Source organism: Protopterus annectens, chromosome 7.part0 (assembly GCF_019279795.1).
Source record: "Protopterus annectens isolate FY-2018-M chromosome 7.part0, PAN1.0, whole genome shotgun sequence".
Classification (NCBI taxonomy): Eukaryota; Metazoa; Chordata; order Ceratodontiformes; family Protopteridae; genus Protopterus; species Protopterus annectens.
Genome location: NC_056739.1, coordinates 245778413 through 245801515, shown reverse-complemented (window position 1 = coordinate 245801515; position 23103 = coordinate 245778413). Strand labels below are relative to the sequence as shown.

The following is a 23103-nucleotide window of genomic DNA, read 5'->3' as shown; positions in this document are numbered from 1 at the left end:
TAAGTAAAATAATTCTGAAATAAAATAATCCGTAAAACCTAACTAAAATGACTTATAAGATCACAAGATGTAAGCTGAAAGAAACACAACCAGATGTACAAGAGACACTGTTGTTTTCATGCCTAGCAAACCAGATTATAACTTGTAAATTTTCTTATGTTAAATCTCAGAAAACTGAAATTAAAATTCTGTAATAACAGGATTCTTTGAATAGTATCATTTGCAGAAAATACACTGAGCAGTTACTTCTCCAGATAAACTACATATTCAGTAAAATACAAAGAGAAAACTATCCTGCATTGCAGTTAAGCTTTAACATCCCTTAGTATAAGGAGGTGTTCTCCTTATTCCCAGTTGGAACTCGTGCCTCTAAAGTGAACACACCTTGAATAAAGGTAGAGTCTGTGCCTCTCAGTGTATAATGCTGCCTACTGAGAACACTGGGTTGCCAGTATTGTATCTAATGAAAAAAAAAACAGTGTCATTCTTGAATAGTCATGTAGGGTTTGTGAATATCTTTACTAAGATTGTTGGAATTAAGGAAGTTGACGAATGTTGGAGGCAGGCTAATAAATAATTTGCTTGACCAATTTGTGCTATTCCAAGCAACTTTGATAGCTTGAGCTATACCTACATTTTTCTCTTTTTAAATGTGTCTTGGAAATGTATTACCTGGTGCTTTATTTTATGTTGGACTTTACTTTTTTATGCTATCTTGTTTTGCACAGTTATTAGCAATTAATTGCTTTGTCTGAAGAAGTTGTCATGAAAATAGCTTTCTTTAAACTGTCTAATAAACTGTTTATATTTGGCTACAAACTTCATTTGGTTTGGGTAGGCAAAATTGTAAGAATGCGATCACACATTATGAAAATTTAGTTGTTTAAACATATTTTGCATAAGTTAATGAATTTATTATATGCTGCTTTTTTTTTCTTTTTATTCATCTAGTTGAATCTATAGACAGAATGTAAAATGTATAACTGCACTGTAAAATGTTGGCTGCAGTTCACAGGTGATAAGAGTATGAGATTATTTATTTTATTTTACATTTGTTAACTGCAAAAGCCTGACTGGGCAAAAATTAATTAATTTTCAGCAGATGCCTGGTGAAAAAGTTGCAAAAATGTATATTATTAATAATGATACAACTATACAGTGTAAACATTTTTAGTGAACAGAACAGCAGTAGAAGCCACATATATTCATAGTAAAAATATAACAATAAAGATAAATTCTTTGGTAAATAAGTATATGATTCAAAAGATAGAAATGCAGAGTTCTGTGTTTCAAGATGGCATTCAAGTCAAAATACTGCATGACCTTCAAATGAAGACAGAAGCATAAAAGGGAGTCAGAAGTGGGTAGGATGTCCCTTATTATACATCATATTCAAGCTGTATGTTTGTGATGCAGTAGCTGAAGCACAGAGCTATGAACTGTGCACATTGACACCAGGTGGGCCTGCAGACTACAGCTCATATATGATCTTTTTGCAAGACAAAAATAGTTGTAAGGCTCTATGTGGATGTCCTGATATTCAACGAACATGCCAATTCTAACAGCCTATGAAAATAACTGGCAGAAGAGGAAAACCAATGCACCTCTGCAAGCCAAATATACTACTGCTGCACCCATCCTGGCAGCAGGCATTTTTCAAAGTCACAAAGATGGCACAACTGGCGTACTCCACTCATTAACCAGTCACTTGCTGTATCAGCTCCATCAGTGCTTTGCTAGCCTGTGCAAACCAGTATATAAGGATCCCAGAAGCACACACCAAGTCATTTCCCCATAAAGCAAGGCATTGGCATGGTATGCTACTTATAAAATGTTCTCATTGCAGTGAGTGACACATTTGCAATAATACATAGACTGGCAAAAGATGACGCAACTGCTTACCTCAACAGACATAGCTATTGTGTCCACAATTGGCAGGTAGTATGCAGTCATACAGACCCCAATAACATGCCTGGTTACAGTGCAGCAGGTAATGATGATGACAACATCTGGGATCCCAATTGCATAAATCACATATCTGAGACTAGATGCAGCCTTCATGAAAGCCTTTTTTGAAGATGCTAACTATCCACTTGAGCCATACTAAAAGGCAATGCAGATACCACCATTTATTTTTATTTTTGTTTCCCATCTACTTGAACCATGGTTGTTTAGACTGAAAAGGCCCTCAAAGAAGCCTACAGCTGTGCCTAACAGCAAGGAAAGGACAATCACTGAATATGTCTTTGCCAGTCTGAAGATACATTTTCATTACCTGGACAGCTCTAGTGGTACATTGTACACAACTCAAAAACCTACAGGACCTTTACAACCTGCACTCTGGTATACAACATGAGAGCAGATAACCTAGGCACCCACTCTGAATTTGACAGTGATGAAGATGATGACAATGAATGACAATGACCACCTCCTCATCAAGAAGCACAGGAAGCCTGACATATGGGGTAGAGCAGATATACAACTCCCTCATCACCCAGTTGTTTGAATGAATGTGAAATGATAATCTAATAATAAGAAAACTATATTAATTAATGCAATAGGATATAATATATAACAATGCTACTGCAATCATATGCATAATTTAAATATTTGTAAGGATTCAAATCACAGCTCACAGTTCCCTATCAAAAGGCACAAGAACCAAGCATACTGCTGCAGGATGAGATCATGTTAGATTATCATGCATTCATTTTCACAACACATGCAGCTGTATGATATCATGTGAGATCATCATGCATTCACTAAGGTCACACATGCAGATGTATGATATCATGTGAGATCATCATGCATTCACTGAGGTCACATGCAGATGTATGATATGTGAGATCATCATGCATTCACTAAGGTTACACATGCATATCTATGATATCATGTGAGATCATCATGCATTCACTAAGGTCACACATGCATATCTATGATATCATGTGAGATCATCATGCATTCACTAAGGTCACACATGCAGCTGCATGATATGTGAGATCATCATGCATTCACTAAGGTCACACATGCAGCGTATGATATCACATGAGATCATCATGCATTCACTAAGGTCTCACATCCAACAGCGTGATATCATGTGAGATCATCATGTATTCACTAAGGTCACACATGCAGATGTATGATATCATGTGAGATCATCATGCATTCACTAAGTTCACACATGCAGATGTATGATATGTGAGATCATCATGCATTCACTAAGATTACACATGCAGATGAATGATATCATGTGAGATCATCATGCATTCACTAAGGTCGCACATGCAGCAGTGTGATATCATGAGATCATTATGCATTCACTAAGGCCCCATATTACCATGACAAGACGCTGCTCTATGAATATAATTAACTGTTATCCTCTCATTTACTTCTGTATCCATTGATGGGCGTTATGTTTTGTCTTGCTCTACTAATATGATTTGTTATTAGCAAACAAGTATAATTTTATGCTGCAATTTTGCAAATGCCACAGTGGCCTTGATCATGGTTAAAAATAGTCTGTGGATCAACCCACTGATCTAATTAACACAGTAAATAAATGAATAAGCAAGTAAATAAATAATCAAACATGCTGTATGATATAGTTGCTACTCAGTGCACACCACCTATGTACAATCAAAGACAAACCAGTGTGTCACTGTGTACATAAACAGTTGGCCTCCTACTAAGGGCCACTAATATGTAATGCTGGCCTGTATTAGATCTGTATTAGATCTGTATTATGCACACCTGAAGAGTGCTTGAGCATAACTATACAACAGTATGCAAATCAACATGGTGAACTTGTATTTACCTGAAAGTGAGCAGTTAAACAACCTTCATAATGGGTGTAATGTGCTCTTATGGATGGACTGCATATAGTCCAGATTAAATTGTGTACTGTTGGAGTGCATGCATACCCAGTGAACAGCAGTCCACCAAAATTTTCACAAATCACAGCACACTTTACTGCATACCATACTTATGTAAACCGCAGTCTCTTGAACAAAGGCTCTTATGACATCAGCAGCAGCATTTAGTACTATCCACTGAGGCACAATTTAAAGCTACTCACTAATACCTGTGCCACAGAGGATTATGTTTTGGTCTCCGATCATAATTATCTTTTATTACAGATTCCAGCAACAGATGACAAGAAAGTCACCTTGAGAACAGAGCTTGATAGGTGAATGTTGGTATCACTCTTGAGAACACATAATAAACATTAATGCTTTACTGACCTTCAAAGCCATTGAAAGCTGGTAGAAAACTAGTCAAAAACTACCCAAGCTCCCAATTAATAGTCACCACTCGAGTGCACACTACATCGAACAAAGCAGCCTAGCGCTCTACCACATAGAACAGGCCAATAGAAACCATCTGCCTAACCTTCAAAGAGTCAGAAAACTTTCCAAGCTCTTAATTAATAGTCACCACTCAAAATTATTATCTATTTTTGTACCTGTGACCACAGCAATTGGGTTGGCAGTGGAAAGTGTTTGCACTAGCCCATATTTCATTACATTTGTGTAAGACTAAACCTCCTAAGCCTGCGGGCCCCAAACAGCTCCCCCCAGGCATACTACTGCAAACACTCTGGGCCCTTCTTTGATCATCTTCCATCCTCCAGCACAGTCTCTCCCCAACACCCCCCACATCCCCACTTTGACAAAACCTAACAGACCTTCCACCCACTCAAACCTTCCTATTCAGGCAAGCTCCAGCAGCAACATTCACTACACATACCTCTTCTGCTCCCTCCACACCTCACAGAGCCTCTTGCCCAACACACTGATTGTTTTTTGTGTCCACTTACCTTCACTGCTGGTGCATGTCATACCTGCGACTACCTGGAAACATTTCTAACTTCCTCCCAGTCAACGTGTCTCACACAAGGTTTTAAAAGCCCTAGTAAAAAAAGTGCCAAGTCAAAAACACTTTCTCTGCCCTGCCGACCCACCATGTGTGCAGTCCTGCCTCATTAATCACTTTGTTATCTGCTTAATTTTAATTGTTTGCTGAATGTAAGCATATTACACAGACTGCCTCATAGTTATTTCATTGTGTGCATTATCCACTGTGTCGACTGATGTAATTAACTATAGCGATACTGCTCAGGTTAAAAATGCATGCTGCTAATGTTGAACTAAGGCCTGCCTTTGCTAAACGATCACCTTATGCAACAGATGCTGGTCGTTTTTATGTCCGTTATTGTAGCTAACATGTATGATTGCTTTAATTAATGCTAGCATAACTGCAATAGTGAAATGCATGCTGCAAATATTGAACTAAAGCCTTCCACAGCTAAATGCTCACCTTATGCAACAGACGCTAGTCAATTTCTTAGTACAGCTAATGTAGCTACTTCCCTGATAGATGTAACAATTATATTTGTTGTAACTGTTTCCCCTCTGACATTATTGCTACATTGTTCTATGTCTTTCAGCTATTAGAAGCCTTAGTAAAACAGTAAGACTGGTTTAGCAGTGTTTCTGTATCACATTGCAATGGCTGCTGTAAAACTGCTGTTCAGCTAATAGAAAGAAGTGTAATATTGAACGTCTGATTTGATTTTTATCAGTTCAGCAGCTAGGAAGGGGTGTAATGCAGTAGATCTGCTTATTATCAGTAAAGTCCCTGCTGTATACAATTATCTTGCTGTTACTTATGATCAACTGCCTTTTAGAATGCACAGTGTAACCTAGCCAGCTAATGAATCACACCCTGCTGTGCCTATCAGGTCAGGAGGCTCGCACATAACTCTGCATGGTAGCTACTTGGAGCCAGAACAACTGATTTATCTGACCTCATTATAGTACTTCCCATGCCAATATCCATTATACGGCCTCTATTAAACAGGGTTTTTCAATTTATCTAAAGCCAAAAATAGGCCTATAGAGCATACTACTCTGGCAGTGACTTACGCTGGTAAAGCACAAATCTAGCACACTGCATCATAAACATAGACAGTAGCAAACTGCAGCATTAGCACTGGGTTTTCTCTTCTTGTATAGATATATTTTTTAACTCCAGCAGTAGTATACTGCTGTTCTCAACCACGGGCATCATACTAAAACACCAGTTAATGCATCGATCACTGCCATCTGGTGGCTATTAGTAGTATTGCTACTAAAAAGTAATTGAACACTTACAAAACAGACAAACAAAAAAATATAACTCCGGAATGCTTTAGGTGCCTATAGTCTATAACCATCTCGAGGACCGATAAATCACTCTGGCTACAAATAACCCTATGTGAGTTTCCTACCTAGCAAAGAAGTTCCAGACTGACTCTAAATGCCTCACACTGCCTAACAACCCCTTACTTACTTCCTCCTTTTTTTCTCTTGTTGTTTCCTCAATTAGAGCACACCCTACATTGAGTCAAGCAGCCCGGTGCTCTCCCACATAGAACAGACCAATGGGAACCACCTGCCTAATGTCCGAATAGTCAGAAAACTACCCAAGCTCCCAATTAATAGTCACCACTCAAGGTTATTATCTATTTTTTGTTCCTGTGAGCATAGCAACTGGGTTGGCAGTGGAAAGTGTTTGTTACTAGCCTATATTTCACTACATTTGTGTAAGACTAAACCTCCTAAGCCTGCAGGCCCCAAACAGCCCTCCTGCCAGGCATACAACTGCAAACACTCTGGGCCCCTCTTTGGTCCTCTTCCATCCTTCAGCACAGTCTTTCCCTGACTCCTGCCCCTCACACCTCCACTCTGACAAAACCTAACAGACTTTCCACCCACTCAAACTTTCCTATACATGCAAGCTCCAGCAACAACAGTCACTACATGCATCTCTACAGCTCCCTCCACACGTCACACAGCCTCTTGCCTAACACACTGTTTTTTGTGTCCATTTACCTGCACTGCTGTGGTGCATCCCAGCTCCGTTTGCCCTCGTTTCCGCTCAGGCTCATTCTGCTCCCCTACCCTTTCCCCAATTCCCACTCATCCCCATTACTAACAGATTTATTCTCATCTCCACATCACCTGACTTCTCTGCCACACCCACCAATCCCTCCCAAATCACACACACTTTTCCACACTCTGAAATACACTCTACCTCACATTCACAAACACAATACACACAACTTCCTCCTCCAATCCATACCCACTTTCCACTCCCACACCCACCCCTCAGAACTCTAACACTGCACACATTAATCCACCCAATCCCTACACACAGGCACAACCCAACAAGCCTCAGCTCACACCAACTCTAATATGCCATATACACCTCACTCCCACTCATACAATAATCCACTACAACTACTGTCACTACTCGTATGCCTTTCCACATTCACCATTTTCACCTAATACCTCTACTCACCCATCACACGTCATTACCCAAAGTCCCCCACCCTACCCCTTAACACTTCAATCACCTGCAAATCAGCAATCACAGCTCCATTCAATTGCAACCAAAACATTTTCCAAATCACCTCCCCAATCCACCATGCCCCACTTTCTAAAAAACAGCCATGCCTCAGATTCCACAGCCAAATGACGTTATACCTCAAGACAATTACCATCATAGCAGCCCAACTGCTACTAGAAGGAGCTATTCACCCCAATCCTGGCCCAACAAAAATTACAAACAACAGACTGAATTCCCAAATACTGCTTAAAACCAAACCCACTGACTTCCTAATACTCAGTCTTAACATTTGCAGTATTATGAACAAAACTGATGAGCTGAACTCAGCCATCACACTGTACAACCTAGACATAATATCCATAACCGAGACATGGCTAAAATCACATATCAAGGATAGCACTATAACCCCTCCCAGATATAACATTCTAAGAGCAGACAGACTCTACAAAAAAGGTGGCGGTATAGCCCTAGTTTACAAAATCATCTTAAAACTTCAACTACTCTAACAAGAACCCCTAACTCAGAAATATCAAAACTCTATGTGCCAAGCTCCTCTTAAACCAGCACAAGCAACTAAATATACTTGGGATCTATATACCCCCCAGGGGACACCTAGACACATTACAGTCAATACTCCACTGGGCCTCCCACACCCTCAACCAAGTAACCATAGTCCTAGGCAATGTCAATATTGACTGGAACTCTATCCACTCCCCAAAACCCACCAAGCACATAAACCTATATACTTTTACCCAACTCATTCAATCACTCATGTGTATTGATAAGTCTTCGAAAAGGGAATCTATACTAGATTAGATCCTCACAAATCAGCCTAACACTGCTCTTCATTGTGGAATATTGCCTAACTCTCTAAGTTACCATGATGCCACTTTAATCCTCAGGCATAAACTTAAATCAGTTAACTCCCTATCCCTACTACAAAGCCAAGCCTGTAAAAACTTCCCCACAGACCATTTCTAGAAGCCTTAGAATCCTATAACTGGTCTCCCATAAAAACTTGACAATGCTGTAAAATACTTCAACTCCATATTTCCAGACATCCTAAACCAGCTAGCTCTAATCAAAACAATTAGAATACACAGCAGCCCTGCCCCATGGCTACAAAACACCACAAGGGCTTTACTAAAAGAGAGGGAAAATGCTAGGAAACCCTGGCACCAACACAAAACACCTACAACTAGGCAAGCATACCTCAAACGTAGAAACAAAGATAAGAAATAGGTTAAGACTGACAAGCAGAATCACTACACTTCCCTACAAAGAAAACATAGTAAAAACCCTCAAACATTCTGGGCCTCAGTTAACAATATCCTCCAACCCAGTAAAGCAACAACTCCCCCACCTAATATAGATGGTTCAAACACACACATAGCATCCATTTGCTTCCATACTCAAACTAATAAACAATACAAACCCTAACAACCTCCCCCACCCTCCTAAACACCAGACTAACTCTACCACTTTCTCACTCAAACCTGTAACAATATATACCATCCAAAAACTTTTAGCAAAACTTAAACCACCTACCCTTGCTGCCGACAATTTTCCTCCTGAATACCTCCAACTAGCATCTAGAGCCATAGTCTACCCCACCACACTGCTAATAAATAGATCTATCACTGAACAAACTGTACCAACCTTGTGGAAAACCTGTTTTATTATCCCCCTCCACAGAAGTGGACCATCCTCCGAACTCTCCAACTACCAACCCATTGCCATCCTCTCACCACTATCCAATATCCTAGATAGATGCATTCACCAACAACTCCTCACCCACCTCCTCTCTAATAGCCTTATATCCAACTCACAACATGGCTCCCGCCCATCCCACAGCACCACCACAGCCCTAATTAACTTCACCAGTACCATAAACACATACAGGAACCAAGGTAATCTTGTCTCTGTCACCTTTCTAGACTTATCCAAAGCTTTCAATACAGTTTACCACAATAAACCCCTAACCTGCCTCTCAGATCTCAGTCGTGACAGCCCCAACCTACTCTGGTTAAAAAGCAGTCTAGACAACAACCATCAGTCAGTAAAATGGCTTGACTCCCAATCCCCCCACTCCCAATCACAGTCATTGTACCCCAAGGCTTCATCCTCGGCCCCCTCCTGTTCAACTTCTTTACAAATCAACTCCATTCTGCTACTACAAATGTGAAAATAGTCCAATATGCTGATGATACAACTTGATTTGCTTTGCACCAAACATACAACTTCTCCAACAAAAAAAACAACAATCCTTCAATGAAACAGAATATTGGGTAAACAATTCCCAGTTAATATTAAACCCAAAGGAAACACAACTTAAGCTGTTCCCCCTACAGACACCCAGGGCACTACCCTCTCCATATTGTCAGCTAACAAGATTCTCATCACCCCAGTCCCAGAAGCTAAGTTATTAGGATTCACCATTGACCAACAACTAAAGTACAACAAACATATATCCCTCATCGTCTCCAAAGTCTGTAAAAAACTAGGGACCCTCTATTGCTGTAAACGATACCTAACTTCTGAAGCTAGAATCACCATAGCCAGAACCCATCGGCTAGCTACTATACTCTATGCATGCCCAGTATTAACAAATCTAAATAAAACTGACTTTGATAAACTCTCCACCTGCTATAACAAAATTGCCAGATTCGCTGCTAATGTCAGATCACGCTTCTACCGCTGCCAATCCCTAAATAATCTAAACTGGTTAGAATTCCCAAATTTATTATACCACCAACTCAATCTGGCACATCATACCCTATACCATCCTGAAAAAAATCCTGCCCCGTCCGACCTCATAACCTTATACAGTTATAATAGGCAGTTGCGATCTACCAACAAAGCTCTAGCAGAAAATATCCAGTGTAAAAATAGCTCGGGCAAATCTCTCTTCACTAACCGAGTTGCAAAAATCTTGAATTCCCTGCCTCCTGGCCTCAGGCTACAACATGTGCAACCACATTTAAAACCCAATTCAAATCCTACCTATACGCCAACTATTTATGTATCTGCAAAGGACCTCCCTAAACTCCACCCACCTGAAAAAGGGTACCCCCCCTTGCTTTAGTCAAACACATAATACTGTATTGCACCCTCTCTCTTTGTACATACTGTAATATTGTCTGCATGTCTATACTACACGGGTCTATATTATATCCTGGAATGCTTAAAAAGCAAACGCTGATTGATCGAAATTATTTTCGCGAAACTGCAAAATATCGAAGCAGCAGAAACTCAAATTTTTTCCTAGGGAAAGAATTCGGTTGTCCGTTTCTGTTGCTTCGGTATTTTCAGTGTTATGGTGGAAAGTTACCGGTCGGATTCAGGTAAGTGTGAGATTGTGTGGATGTGAGTGTTAGGGTGATTTAGGTGAGTTAGGGTTAGGGCTCAGGTTAGGTGTGTGTGCAATTGAGTGGACATGAGGGTTAGAGCGGATTTAAGTGAGTTAGGGTTATGGAGCGGGTGAGGTGAGTGTGCAATAGTGACGGACCTTAGTGTTATGGTTTGGGTTAAGGTAAGTGGGTAGTTAGTGGTGTGTGCATAGTTTAGTGTAGGGTTAGGTATCAGATTTTAGGTGTATGTGTGTGGATTTCTGTTTGTTTGGTGTGCTTGTGTTGTGTGTATGTGTTTTGGATCAGCAATTTTTTTCCCTGGGAAAAAATTCACTGATCTGACAGTTCGAGATTGTAAGCTTTCGCTTAAATTAGGTCGATCAATCAGCGTTCTCTTTTTTAAGCGTTCGATGATATAATATAGACTCTACTATGGGTCTATATTATATCCTCGAATGCTTAAAAAAGCGAATGTTGATTGATCAAACTTATTTTTGCGAAACTGCAAAATATCGAAGCAGCAGAAACTCAATTTTTTTCCTAGGGAAAGAATTTGTTTGTCTGTTTCTGTTGCTTTGGTATTTTCAGTGTTATGGTGGAAAGTTACCGGTCGGATTCAGGTAAGTGTGTGATTGTGTGGATGTGAGTGTTAGGGTGATTTAGGTGAGTTAGGGTTAGGGCTCAGGTTAGGTGTGTGTGCGATTGAGTGGACATGAGGGTTAGGGCGGATTTAAGTGAGTTAGGGTTAGGGAGCGGGTGAGGTGAGTGTGTGATAGTGACGGACCTTAGGGTTAGGGTTTGGGTTAAGGTAAGTGGGTAGTTAGTGGTGTGTGCATAGTTTAGTGTAGGGTTAGGTATCAGATTTTAGGTGTATGTGTGTGGATTTCTGATTGTTTGGTGTGCTTGTGTTGTGTGTATGTGTTTTGGATCAGCAATTTTTTTCCCTGGGAAAAAGAATCGCTGATCTGACAGTTCGAGATTGTAAGCTTTTGCTTAAATTAGGTCGATCAATCAGCGTTCGCTTTTTTAAGCGTTCGATGATATAATATAGACCCTACTACACTAACAATATACATGTCTATAAAGGCATGACTTATCTCTATATTATTAGCATGTTGACCTTTCTATACTTATGTACTTGTACTTATCTCTGTATTATCTACATATTAACTTTGCTACAGCTGTACCTTGATTGACATATATATATATATATATATATATATATACATATATATATTATGTAATAATTTTTTCTGGAGCTTATCTCCACAGGACTCCACTGAAAACGGACACTAGCTATCTGGCTGGACCATCCGGGTAAACAAATGTTAAATAAATAATAAATAAAATAAATAAACATTTAGAGCTCCAAATAGACAACAGGCAGAAGTGAAATGTGTGTGAAGCATGGAGGGCTTTAGTATGCCTCAGACACCTCATTTTATCAGTCTTTTTCTTTATAAGTCTGGCATACGGAAGTGTCTAACAGACTGTAAAGATCTTTCACTTTCTGCCACTGTTCTTTGCTGGTGTGCATTGTTAGCTGCTAATCCATAGTGCAATACCATATCTTAACGTCATTTAGGTGTACTTAAACTTTTTTGTTAAGATCCTGTCTCATTTTAGGGATATCCCAGCAATTTTATCTTTTTTACCCAGTTTTTGTGCATAGTTACAATGTCCCATGCATTACATCTATATATAAAAGATGGACTTGTTATACACCAATTTCTTGATTAACTGCAGTATTACAATGTTATCAAAAAAGTGTACCTGCATTCACATGTAGAAACACACACACACTTGTGGCTCCCTATTGAAATGTTGGCACTCAAAATGTCTAGTGCCAACAAGCCAAAAATAAAAGGACTGAAAACACAGGAGAAGAGTCAATGTCGAAAATCACTTGTTACTTATAAACCTCTTTTTGAATTGGTCAAAAAAGTACACAGGAGCAAAACAATGAAGGGGTGTAAAAAACTGTATCCCATAAACAGATTCACTCGCAAAAAGAAGTAATCCAAAGCTTTTGAATAAGGAGTAGTTGATATATTTATTAATGCATTGCAGGTTAGCGCTTTCGCAGTTGAGCTTCTTCAGACCTTATACAAAAAACTTTTCTAAAAAACAGCTTTAAATACACAAAAAGGCGCCAAATTCAAAACCTAAAACACGCCTACCTCATTAATTATTACAGTTCATGTAACATGAAAATCAGCTATCAATAGTTAAAAATACTAATGTTAAAACCAATACTTTAGTTAGTTAAAAATAGCAATGGGAATGTATATGCTCCTAAATTTGATATATAATGTTTATAAACATAGTTCAATAAATATAAAAAAATATAAAAATTGATGTGTCTGTAAATGCACAAAAAATACAAGTATACATGATGGAAATATATGTATAAAAACATGTATAAATAACATAATAATATCTTTGCAGTTAGTATAAACCAAATAAAATACTGTTTGGTTAACAGAAAAATATGTCAGGAATACATCATTGAAATATATACCATTATTTATTATGTTTCAAACTTCTCAATTTCAATAATGGTTTCAAAGGGACTTTACCATTCAGTCCTGGTGGCATATCAGATCTGAATTTAATGATCCATTGTGTCTCCCTAGCCTCTGTGTAATTTTCAGTATCACCTCTCCTATGTGTAGTGTAAATCTGTTCCAGAATCCTAAAAACAAAGGAATGATTTGTACCTTCATCATGAGCATGCTTCGCTAATGCATTTTTTAAGTTTCCTTTTCTAATGTGGTAGATATGTTCACGAATCCTGTCTCTAAGGCAGCGATTCATTTTTCCTACGTAGAATGCTTGACAGATTCCACACGTTGCCATATATACCACATTCCTAGTCATACAATTCCCACTTGCCCTCATTGTGAAATCACCTAGGCCTGATGGATGTGTAAATGTGGGTTCTGTTGAAATGTAAGAGCAAAAATTGCACATATTACAAGCTTCAGTATTATACTGATCCATAAATTGATTGCTCCTGTCTTTTTTGGGGTAGCATAATAAGCTCTTCAGGTTCTTTTTATTCTTATAAATAAACTTAGGTTTGTCTCCAGTTATTCTTTTAATTTTAGGGTCGACTGATAAAACATGCCAGTGCTTGGTAAATATGTCTTTAATCGGACCTATATCTTTGGTGTAATATACTGGAAACAACACTTGATTAGGGGTCTTATATGATTCTTCATCAACCATGACATCATCCAAACAATTAACTCCTTGTTCTTCTATATTATTGGAAAAATAAGGTTTGGCTTTCATAGCCCTTAAGCCTGGCATATCTTCTGTAATTGACTCGAGATCATTTGCATTATAACATCTTTCACTAAGCATTTCTTTAAGTGTGTTAAAATCTTTCTCATAGGTCGCATCTGTAGGAGTGTACCTAGATAAACGTATTGCTTGCCCTCTCACTATGTTTTTGTACACATAGCCGGGATGCATACTATGTCTATGCAGCAATGTATTTTTGTAACATGGTTTGCGGTATAGTCCTGTGTTGATCATACCATTAGCCATTTTCTCAACATAGATGTCCAAAAATGAGATATAATGATCCGACCATTCAAACGTAAATCTCAGAAAGTCTGTAAATGCATTGATCTCTTCCATAAACATTACTAGTTCTGTGGATGTACCTTTCCAAATAAGGAAAAGGTCATCCACAAAACGTCTATAAAAGGAAACATGTTCCTTATAAAATTCACTTTGAAATAAAAACCTATTTTCCCATTCAGCCATGACAAGATTGGCGTAGCTATTGGCACATGAAGTGCCCATAGCTACGCCATCTCGCTGAAGGAAAATCTTGTTCTGGAAACAGAATATATTTGAACACAATACTGTCTCCAACAGACTAAGAAGTAATTCAATATTCATATTGGTAGTTGAATCTAATCTCCTCAAGTAACTACCTATCATAGCTATACCTTCCATGTTTGGTATTACTGTGAATAATGATTGGACGTCCATGGTGACAAATAAAATTCCATCAAAATTAAAAGATGGACCAATGTGTTGGTATAAGTCTAACAAAAACTGTTTGGTGTCCCTAAGAATATAACAGTTTGAGTCCACCACTGGTCTTAAAAGACTCTCAATGTAGATGGACAGGGGTTCAGTGGACCACCCTCTCCCTGCCACTATTGGTCTCATTGGTGGTTGGGTAGGATTCTTGTGCACCTTCGGAAGTCCCTGAATGACCGGTAGCAATGGATGTTGTACAAATAGAAAATCAAATAGAGACTGATCAATGGTGTCTTCTCTATGGAGAGTTCTCAACTTATTCTGTATGTTAATGATTATAGAATCTACTTGTACATTAGTAATTGATTCATAAAATCTTAGATCTCCTAGCATCATAAACATATCCTGTTGGTATCTATAACTATCAAATATTACTATTCCACCTCCCTTGTCTGCAGGGCGAATGACTAAATCTTGTTTATTACGTAGGCAATTTAGAGCTGTTTTTTGCTTATAGTTTAAGTTATATCTATTCTTATTATTGACAGTATAACAGCCCTTCATTTTGTAGAGATCATCTTCTACTAATTTACTATACGCAGCAACTAGGGGATGTGTCATAGGTATAAATGTGCTTGGTTTCCTGAAAGAAGGTTGAGAAGAAGCTTCCCCTCCATCAAATGCTATCTTCAAAGACAAATTCCTAATGAATAACTTAAAGTCCCTGAGTGTTTCTTCATATCTACTATATGTGGTAGGAATGAAAGTGAGTCCCTTGGATAAGACAATTAGTTCTTCCTGACTCAGTTCATAACTAAATAAGTTGAAAATTAAGTTATTTTCCTCCCTTCCCACATTTTCTTTATATTCCTGTTCGACTGCCTGTCCATGGATATCTTCCGTTTCTGGCGCCCCCTGCTGACGGAGCGCGTTCTCCCTTCTCTCACCAATGTCCTGATAGGGAAAGGGTTTTTACTGTTAAAGGCTTGTTCAAAACTCAAGCCCACTGGGCTTGTAGTATTATTACTATTAATACCAGTATTTACATTCAGTTTAACTGTAGATTGGTTTATGGTTTTTCTCCTAACAACTACTTCTGGCTGTTGGGGCTCCTGTATGACAGCTGCCCCTATATTATTCACATCAATCTGAGCTGTTGAAATCAAGACATTATCATTATTTACACTTTGATTCAAAACAATTGCATTGTCACTGGATTCATCATTCACTCTATCAAGTGTCATATTAGAAACATTTCTATTCTCATTCACATTAATAGTAATATCATCATTATTCATTGCATTAATGTCCGTATTAACTGTGAGAGCTATCTCCCTACTAGTATTTGCAGTACCCCTTGGCCAAGTGAATATATGGCCTAGTTTAAAATCGTTGCTGTCCCTCTGTAATTTCCCCCTCTTCTGATTAAGAAGGCGTTTCTCAAACTGTAAAACATTGTCCAACAATACATTGCATGCTTGGTCAACGACCGGAGCAGGATATTTAGCGTAAATATCCAAACGTTGTTCCTGTATCTCTTGTCTTAGTGTATCCTCAATAGGATTAAAAAACCTATTTAACAACCTCATATAATTGAGGCTTACCTCAATGTTCAGTTTCTGCCATTCGTACAGAAGTTCTGGGTACGCGGTGCCTGTAGTGGGCATCTTAAGTACTCGCAGCCCTCTCGGGATGAGTCTACGCTGTATGCATACCTCAAAGTGCTGCCTTTGGGTCTGCATTCGCTTCAGTTTAATCAAATCTTGCTCCATCCTCTCTGTCGCTAAGCGAAATTCTTCCTTATTGTATGTCGAGCCACTGTCCACATCATACAAGCCATCCTGCTCCCCGAATGCCGCAAGGGGATTAGTGTCCATCCGCAAACAATCTGCTAGATGGTCCATAGCAGGACGTGACATCACTGGAGCTTCCTGGTTGTTCCTCACAATATATGGTAGTTCAACTGACTGTTGCACTCCTTCCATCATGCCTCCAGGCGGAGAAAATAAGGTGATGAATAAATTAAGACGAATGTATCTTCTGCTCGGAGTTAATGCTCCGTTGTAAATAGCAAAGATAAAATAAATCAAAAAAGTACACAGGAGCAAAACAATGAAGGGGTGTAAAAAACTGTATCCCATAAACAGATTCACTCGCAAAAAGAAGTAATCCAAAGCTTTCAAATAAGGAGTAGTTGATATATTTATTAATGCATTGCAGGTTAACGCTTTCGCTGTTGAGCTTCTTCAGACCTTATACAAAAAACTTTTCTAAAAAACAGCTTTAAATACACAAAAAGGCGCCAAATTCAAAACCTAAAACACGCCTACCTCATTAATTATTACAGTTCATGTAGTAAGCGTACCCAAAACACAAAAACCAGTAAGTGAAATACGGAAATGACTTCTTCTGGTTATCGCTGCCAAACTGTTAAAAAGTTCAAATTCAAACTGCTGCAAGTACAGTTGACCCACCACAAGGATACAAAACACGAAGTCCAATTTAATCCAAAACGAAGAAATTTATTGCCAAAATCCACAACACAAGTGCTTTCGCCTGGTCTTACCAGGCTTTATCAAGTGTAAAACATACTGAATACCTACACTCCATATAAAGTGCTTGAAAAAAGCCCATAGGTTGCTTAGTTAATTGACATTCCATAATTCAATTAACCTTGCATTTAAATGCATTAAAATATATTTAAATAAATTCAAATAAAAATCAGTACAATTCATAAAAAATTGGTTTTAAAAATGCATAAGTGCCTTTAAAATGAGAGGTTGAAAGCCCACAGTTAAATCATATTGATAAACTGCAAAAGGGTTAAACGCTAAAAGATATGTTTAAAAGTATACACAGCATTGTGATAGAAACAATGTTAGAGAAATGTCAGATGCAGGCGTGGCAGAAGTTCACCTTCATTGTACTGTTTATAATGCAAATGAACTCAATACTAAATTCAATTGTTATGTAGCATTGTCCCAGCTACTTGAAGATGAAAATGTTAAATTACAAAAGTGAAACTGACCAAAGCCACCTTGTCTCAAACCCAGCACAGATATACCTTTGATGAGGCTGTGAGCATGAAAAAAATAGCAATGCAAACCACCAAATGAAGTCACAATGCCATTGAATCTTGACAATAGTGTGTGTGTGTTGGGGGTGAGAGGAAATGAAAGGCAATTTTCAAAGAATGTAAAGGGAGGAGACATATACCAGCACTAAAAATCCCTGTACAAATCAAAGGGTGTTGCTTCTGGCTTTTAGAATGCTTGCTAAACTTATGCTGTCATTTAAGCCTGGGGCTTTGGTTGCATTCAACCTTAATTGCCAGAACAATTCCCTCGAAGCCAGTTCAGTTTCCCAATCTCCTCCCCTCTGATCTTGGATGACTTTTTCAAGGACAAAAAAACGGATAGACATGTTAGGGCATACCACAGAATGTCTGACAAAAGCATTGAGCATTCATTTTTTATGAATTGTACTGATTTTTATTTGAATTTATTTAAATATATTTTAATGCATTTAAATGCAAGGTGAATTGAATTATGGAATGTCAATTAACTAAGCAACCTATGGGCTTTTTTCAAGCACTTTATATGGAGTGTAGGTATTCAGTATGTTTTACACTTGATAAAGCCTGGTAAGACCAGGCGAAAGCACTTGTGTTGTGGATTTTGGCAATAAATTTCTTCGTTTTGGATTAAATTGGACTTCGTGTTTTGTATCCTTGTGGTGGGTCAACTGTACTTGCAGCAGTTTGAATTTGAACTTTTTAACAGTTTGGCAGCGATAACCAGAAGAAGTCATTTCCGTATTTCACTTACAGTTCATGTAACATGAAAATCAGCTATCAATAGTTAAAAATACTAATGTTAAAACCAATACTTTAGTTAGTTAAAAATAGCAATGGGAATGTATATGCTCCTAAATTTGATATATAATGTTTATAAACATAGTTCAATAAATATAAAAAATATAAAAATTGATGTGTCTGTAAATGCACAAAAAATACAAGTATACATGATGGAAATATATGTATAAAAACATGTATAAATAACATAATAATATCTTTGCAGTTAGTATAAACCAAATAAAATACAGTTTGGTTAACAGAAAAATATGTCAGGAATACATCATTGAAATATATACCATTATTTATTAGGTTTCAAACTTCTCAATTTCAATAATGGTTTCAAAGGGACTTTACCATTCAGTCCTGGTGGCATATCAGATCTGAGTTTAATGATCCATTGTGTCTCCCTAGCCTCTGTGTAATTTTCAGTATCACCTCTCCTATGTGTAGTGTAAATCTGTTCCAAAATCCTAAAAACAAAGGAATGATTTGTACCTTCATCATGAGCATGCTTCGCTAATGCATTTTTTAAGTTTCCTTTTCTAATGTGGTAGATATGTTCACGAATCCTGTCTCTAAGGCAGCGATTAGTTTTTCCTACGTAGAATGCTTGACAGATTCCACACGTTGCCATATATACCACATTCCTAGTCATACAATTCCCACTTGCCCTCATTGTGAAATCACCTAGGCCTGATGGATGTGTAAATGTGGGTTCTGTTGAAATGTAAGAGCAAAAATTGCACATATTACAAGCTTCAGTATTAAACTGATCCATAAATTGATTGCTCCTGTCTTTTTTGGGGTAGCATAATAAGCTCTTCAGGTTCTTTTTATTCGTATAAATAAACTTAGGTTTGTCTCCAGTTATTCTTTTAATTTTAGGGTCGACTGATAAAACATGCCAGTGCTTGGTAAATATATCTTTAATCGGACCTATATCTTTGGTGTAATATACTGGAAACAACACTTGATTAGGGGTCTTATATGATTCTTCATCAACCATGACATCATCCAAACAATTAACTCCTTGTTCTTCTATATTATTGGAAAAATAAGGTTTGGCTTTCATAGCCCTTAAGCCTGGCATATCTTCTATAATTGACTCGAGATCATTTGCATTATAACATCTTTCACTAAGCATTTCTTTAAGTGTGTTAAAATCTTTCTCATAGGTCGCATCTGTAGGAGTGTACCTAGATAAACCTTCTCAACCTTCTTTCAAGAAACCAAGCACATTTATACCTATGACACATCCCCTAGTTGCTGCGTATAGTAAATTAGTAGAAGATGATCTCTACAAAATGAAGGGCCGTTATACTGTCAATAATAAGAATAGATATAACTTAAACTATAAGCAAAGAACAGCTCTAAATTGCCTACGTAATAAACAAGATTTAGTCATTCGCCCTGCAGACAAGGGAGGTGGAATAGTAATATTTGATAGTTATAGATACCAACAGGATATGTTTATGATGCTAGGAGATCTAAGATTTTATGAATCAATTACTAATGTACAAGTAGATTCTATAATCATTAACATACAGAATAAGTTGAGAACTCTCCATAGAGAAGACACCATTGATCAGTCTCTATTTGATTTTCTATTTGTACAACATCCATTGCTACCGGTCATTCAGGGACTTCGAAGGTGCACAAGAATCCTACCCAACCACCAATGAGACCAATAGTGGCAGGAGAGGGTGGTCCACTGAACCCCTGTCCATCTACATTGAGAGTCTTTTAAGACCAGTGGTGGACTCAAACTGTTATATTCTTAGGGACACCAAACAGTTTTTGTTAGACTTATACCAACACATTGGTCCATCTTTTAATTTTGATGGAATTTTATTTGTCACCATGGACGTCCAATCATTATTCACAGTAATACCAAACATGGAAGGTATAGCTATGATAGGTAGTTACTTGAGGAGATTAGATTCAACTACCAATATGAATATTGGATTACTTCTTAGTCTGTTGGAGACAGTATTGTGTTCAAATATATTCTGTTTCCAGAACAAGATTTTCCTTCAGCGAGATGGCGTAGCTATGGGCACTTCATGTGCCAATAGCTACGCCAATCTTGTCATGGCTGAATGGGAAAATAGGTTTTTATTTCAAAGTGAATTTTATAAGGAACATGTTTCCTTTTATAGACGTTTTGTGGATGACCTTTTCCTTATTTGGAAAGGTACATCCACAGAACTAGTAATGTTTATGGAAGAGATCAATGCATTTACAGACTTTCTGAGATTTACGTTTGAATGGCCGGATCATTATATCTCATTTTTGGACATCTATGTTGAGAAAATGGCTAATGGTATGATCAACACAGGACTATACCGCAAACCATGTTACAAAAATACATTGCTGCATAGACATAGTATGCATCCCGGCTATGTGTACAAAAACATAGTGAGAGGGCAAGCAATACGTTTATCTAGGTACACTCCTACAGATGCGACCTATGAGAAAGATTTTAACACACTTAAAGAAATGCTTAGTGAAAGATGTTATAATGCAAATGATCTCGAGTCAATTATAGAAGATATGCCAGGCTTAAGGGCTATGAAAGCCAAACCTTATTTTTCCAATAATATAGAAGAACAAGGAGTTAATTGTTTGGATGATGTCATGGTTGATGAAGAATCATATAAGACCCCTAATCAAGTGTTGTTTCCAGTATATTACACCAAAGATATAGGTCCGATTAAAGATATATTTACCAAGCACTGGCATGTTTTATCAGTCGACCCTAAAATTAAAAGAATAACTGGAGACAAACCTAAGTTTATTTATAAGAATAAAAAGTACCTGAAGAGCTTATTATGCTACCCCAAAAAAGACAGGAGCAATCAATTTATGGATCAGTATAATACTGAAGCTTGTAATATGTGCAATTTTTGCTCTTACATTTCAACAGAACCCACATTTACACATCCATCAGGCCTAGGTGATTTCACAATGAGGGCAAGTGGGAATTGTATGACTAGGAATGTGGTATATATGGCAACGTGTGGAATCTGTCAAGCATTCTACGTAGGAAAAACGAATTGCTGCCTTAGAGACAGGATTCGTGAACATATCTACCACATTAGAAAAGGAAACTTAAAAAATGCATTAGCGAAGCATGCTCATGATGAAGGTACAAATCATTCCTTTGTTTTTAGGATTCTGGAACAGATTTACACTACACATAGGAGAGGTGATACTGAAAATTACACAGAGGCTAGGGAGACACAATGGATCATTAAACTCAGATCTGATATGCCACCAGGACTGGATGGTAAAGTCCCTTTGAAACCATTATTGAAATTGAGAAGTTTGAAACATAATAAATAATGGTATATATTTCAATGATGTATTCCTGACATATTTTTCTGTTAACCAAACAGTATTTTATTTGGTTTATACTAACTGCAAAGATATTATTATGTTATTTATACATGTTTTTATACATATATTTCCATCATGTATACTTGTATTTTTTGTGCATTTACAGACACATCAATTTTTATATTTTTTATATTTATTGAACTATGTTTATAAATATTATATATCAAATTTAGGAGCATATACATTCCCATTGCTATTTTTAACTAACTAAAGTATTGGTTTTAACATTAGTATTTTTAACTATTGATAGCTGATTTTCATGTTACATGAAATGTAATAATTAATGAGGTAGGCGTGTTTTAGGTTTTGAATTTGGCGCCTTTTTGTGTATTTAAATCTGTTTTTTAGAAAAGTTTTTTGTATAAGGTCTGAAGAAGCTCAACAGCGAAAGTGCTAACCTGCAATGCATTAATAAATATATCAACTACTCCTTATTCGAAAGCTTTGGATTAATTCTTTTTGCGAGTGAATCTGTTTATGGGATACAGTTTTTTACACCCCTTCATTGTTTTGCTCCTGTGTACTTTTTTGATTTATTTTATCTTTGCTATTTACAACGGAGCATTAACTCCGAGCGGAAGATACATTCGTCTTAATCTTTTTGAATTGGGGCAAGCACCCCTCTTACCCCCCCCGATTTTATACACACCAACTAGGAGATCACCATACCTCAGAGGAAAGTTAATATTCTGAGACATGGCATCTCAGACTTAGCATATTTAATTTCATGCTTTCAGCCATTCAGTCTCTGTATTTAGGGACTCACTCTAGCAGATTCTGACATTTCAAATGGTTACCCACACATGCACGCACTACACACGCACACACACACACACACACACACACATATATATATATATATATATATATAATATATAAATGTGTGTGTGTGTGTGTGTGTGTGTGTGTGTATATAGATATATGTATGGGTCCCCTTGACATGGTCGACATTTCACAATGTCGACATTCATATGGCCGAGACCATGTGATTGACATTTGAAATGTCAACCATGGAGAACCTGCATCTCAGTACAGTCCAAAATGGAGAGATCTCCATTTATGCACTGTAGTGCGATCTCGGAGTTGGTATATTAAAGTTATGGGGGT

At 37.6% G+C, this 23103-nt stretch overlaps 1 protein-coding gene across 1 annotated transcript in view; it reads right to left on the bottom strand.

Moving 5' to 3' along the window:
- The window catches only part of LOC122805933 (extracellular calcium-sensing receptor-like), a 52185-nt gene extending 45257 nt beyond the window's left edge, over positions 1–6928 (bottom strand). The window contains exon 1 of the mRNA XM_044076177.1: positions 6873–6928. Coding sequence (XP_043932112.1) covers positions 6873–6928 — 56 coding nt within the window. The remainder of the gene's footprint in view (positions 1–6872) is intronic.
- Positions 6929–23103: the final 16175 nt, after the last annotated feature.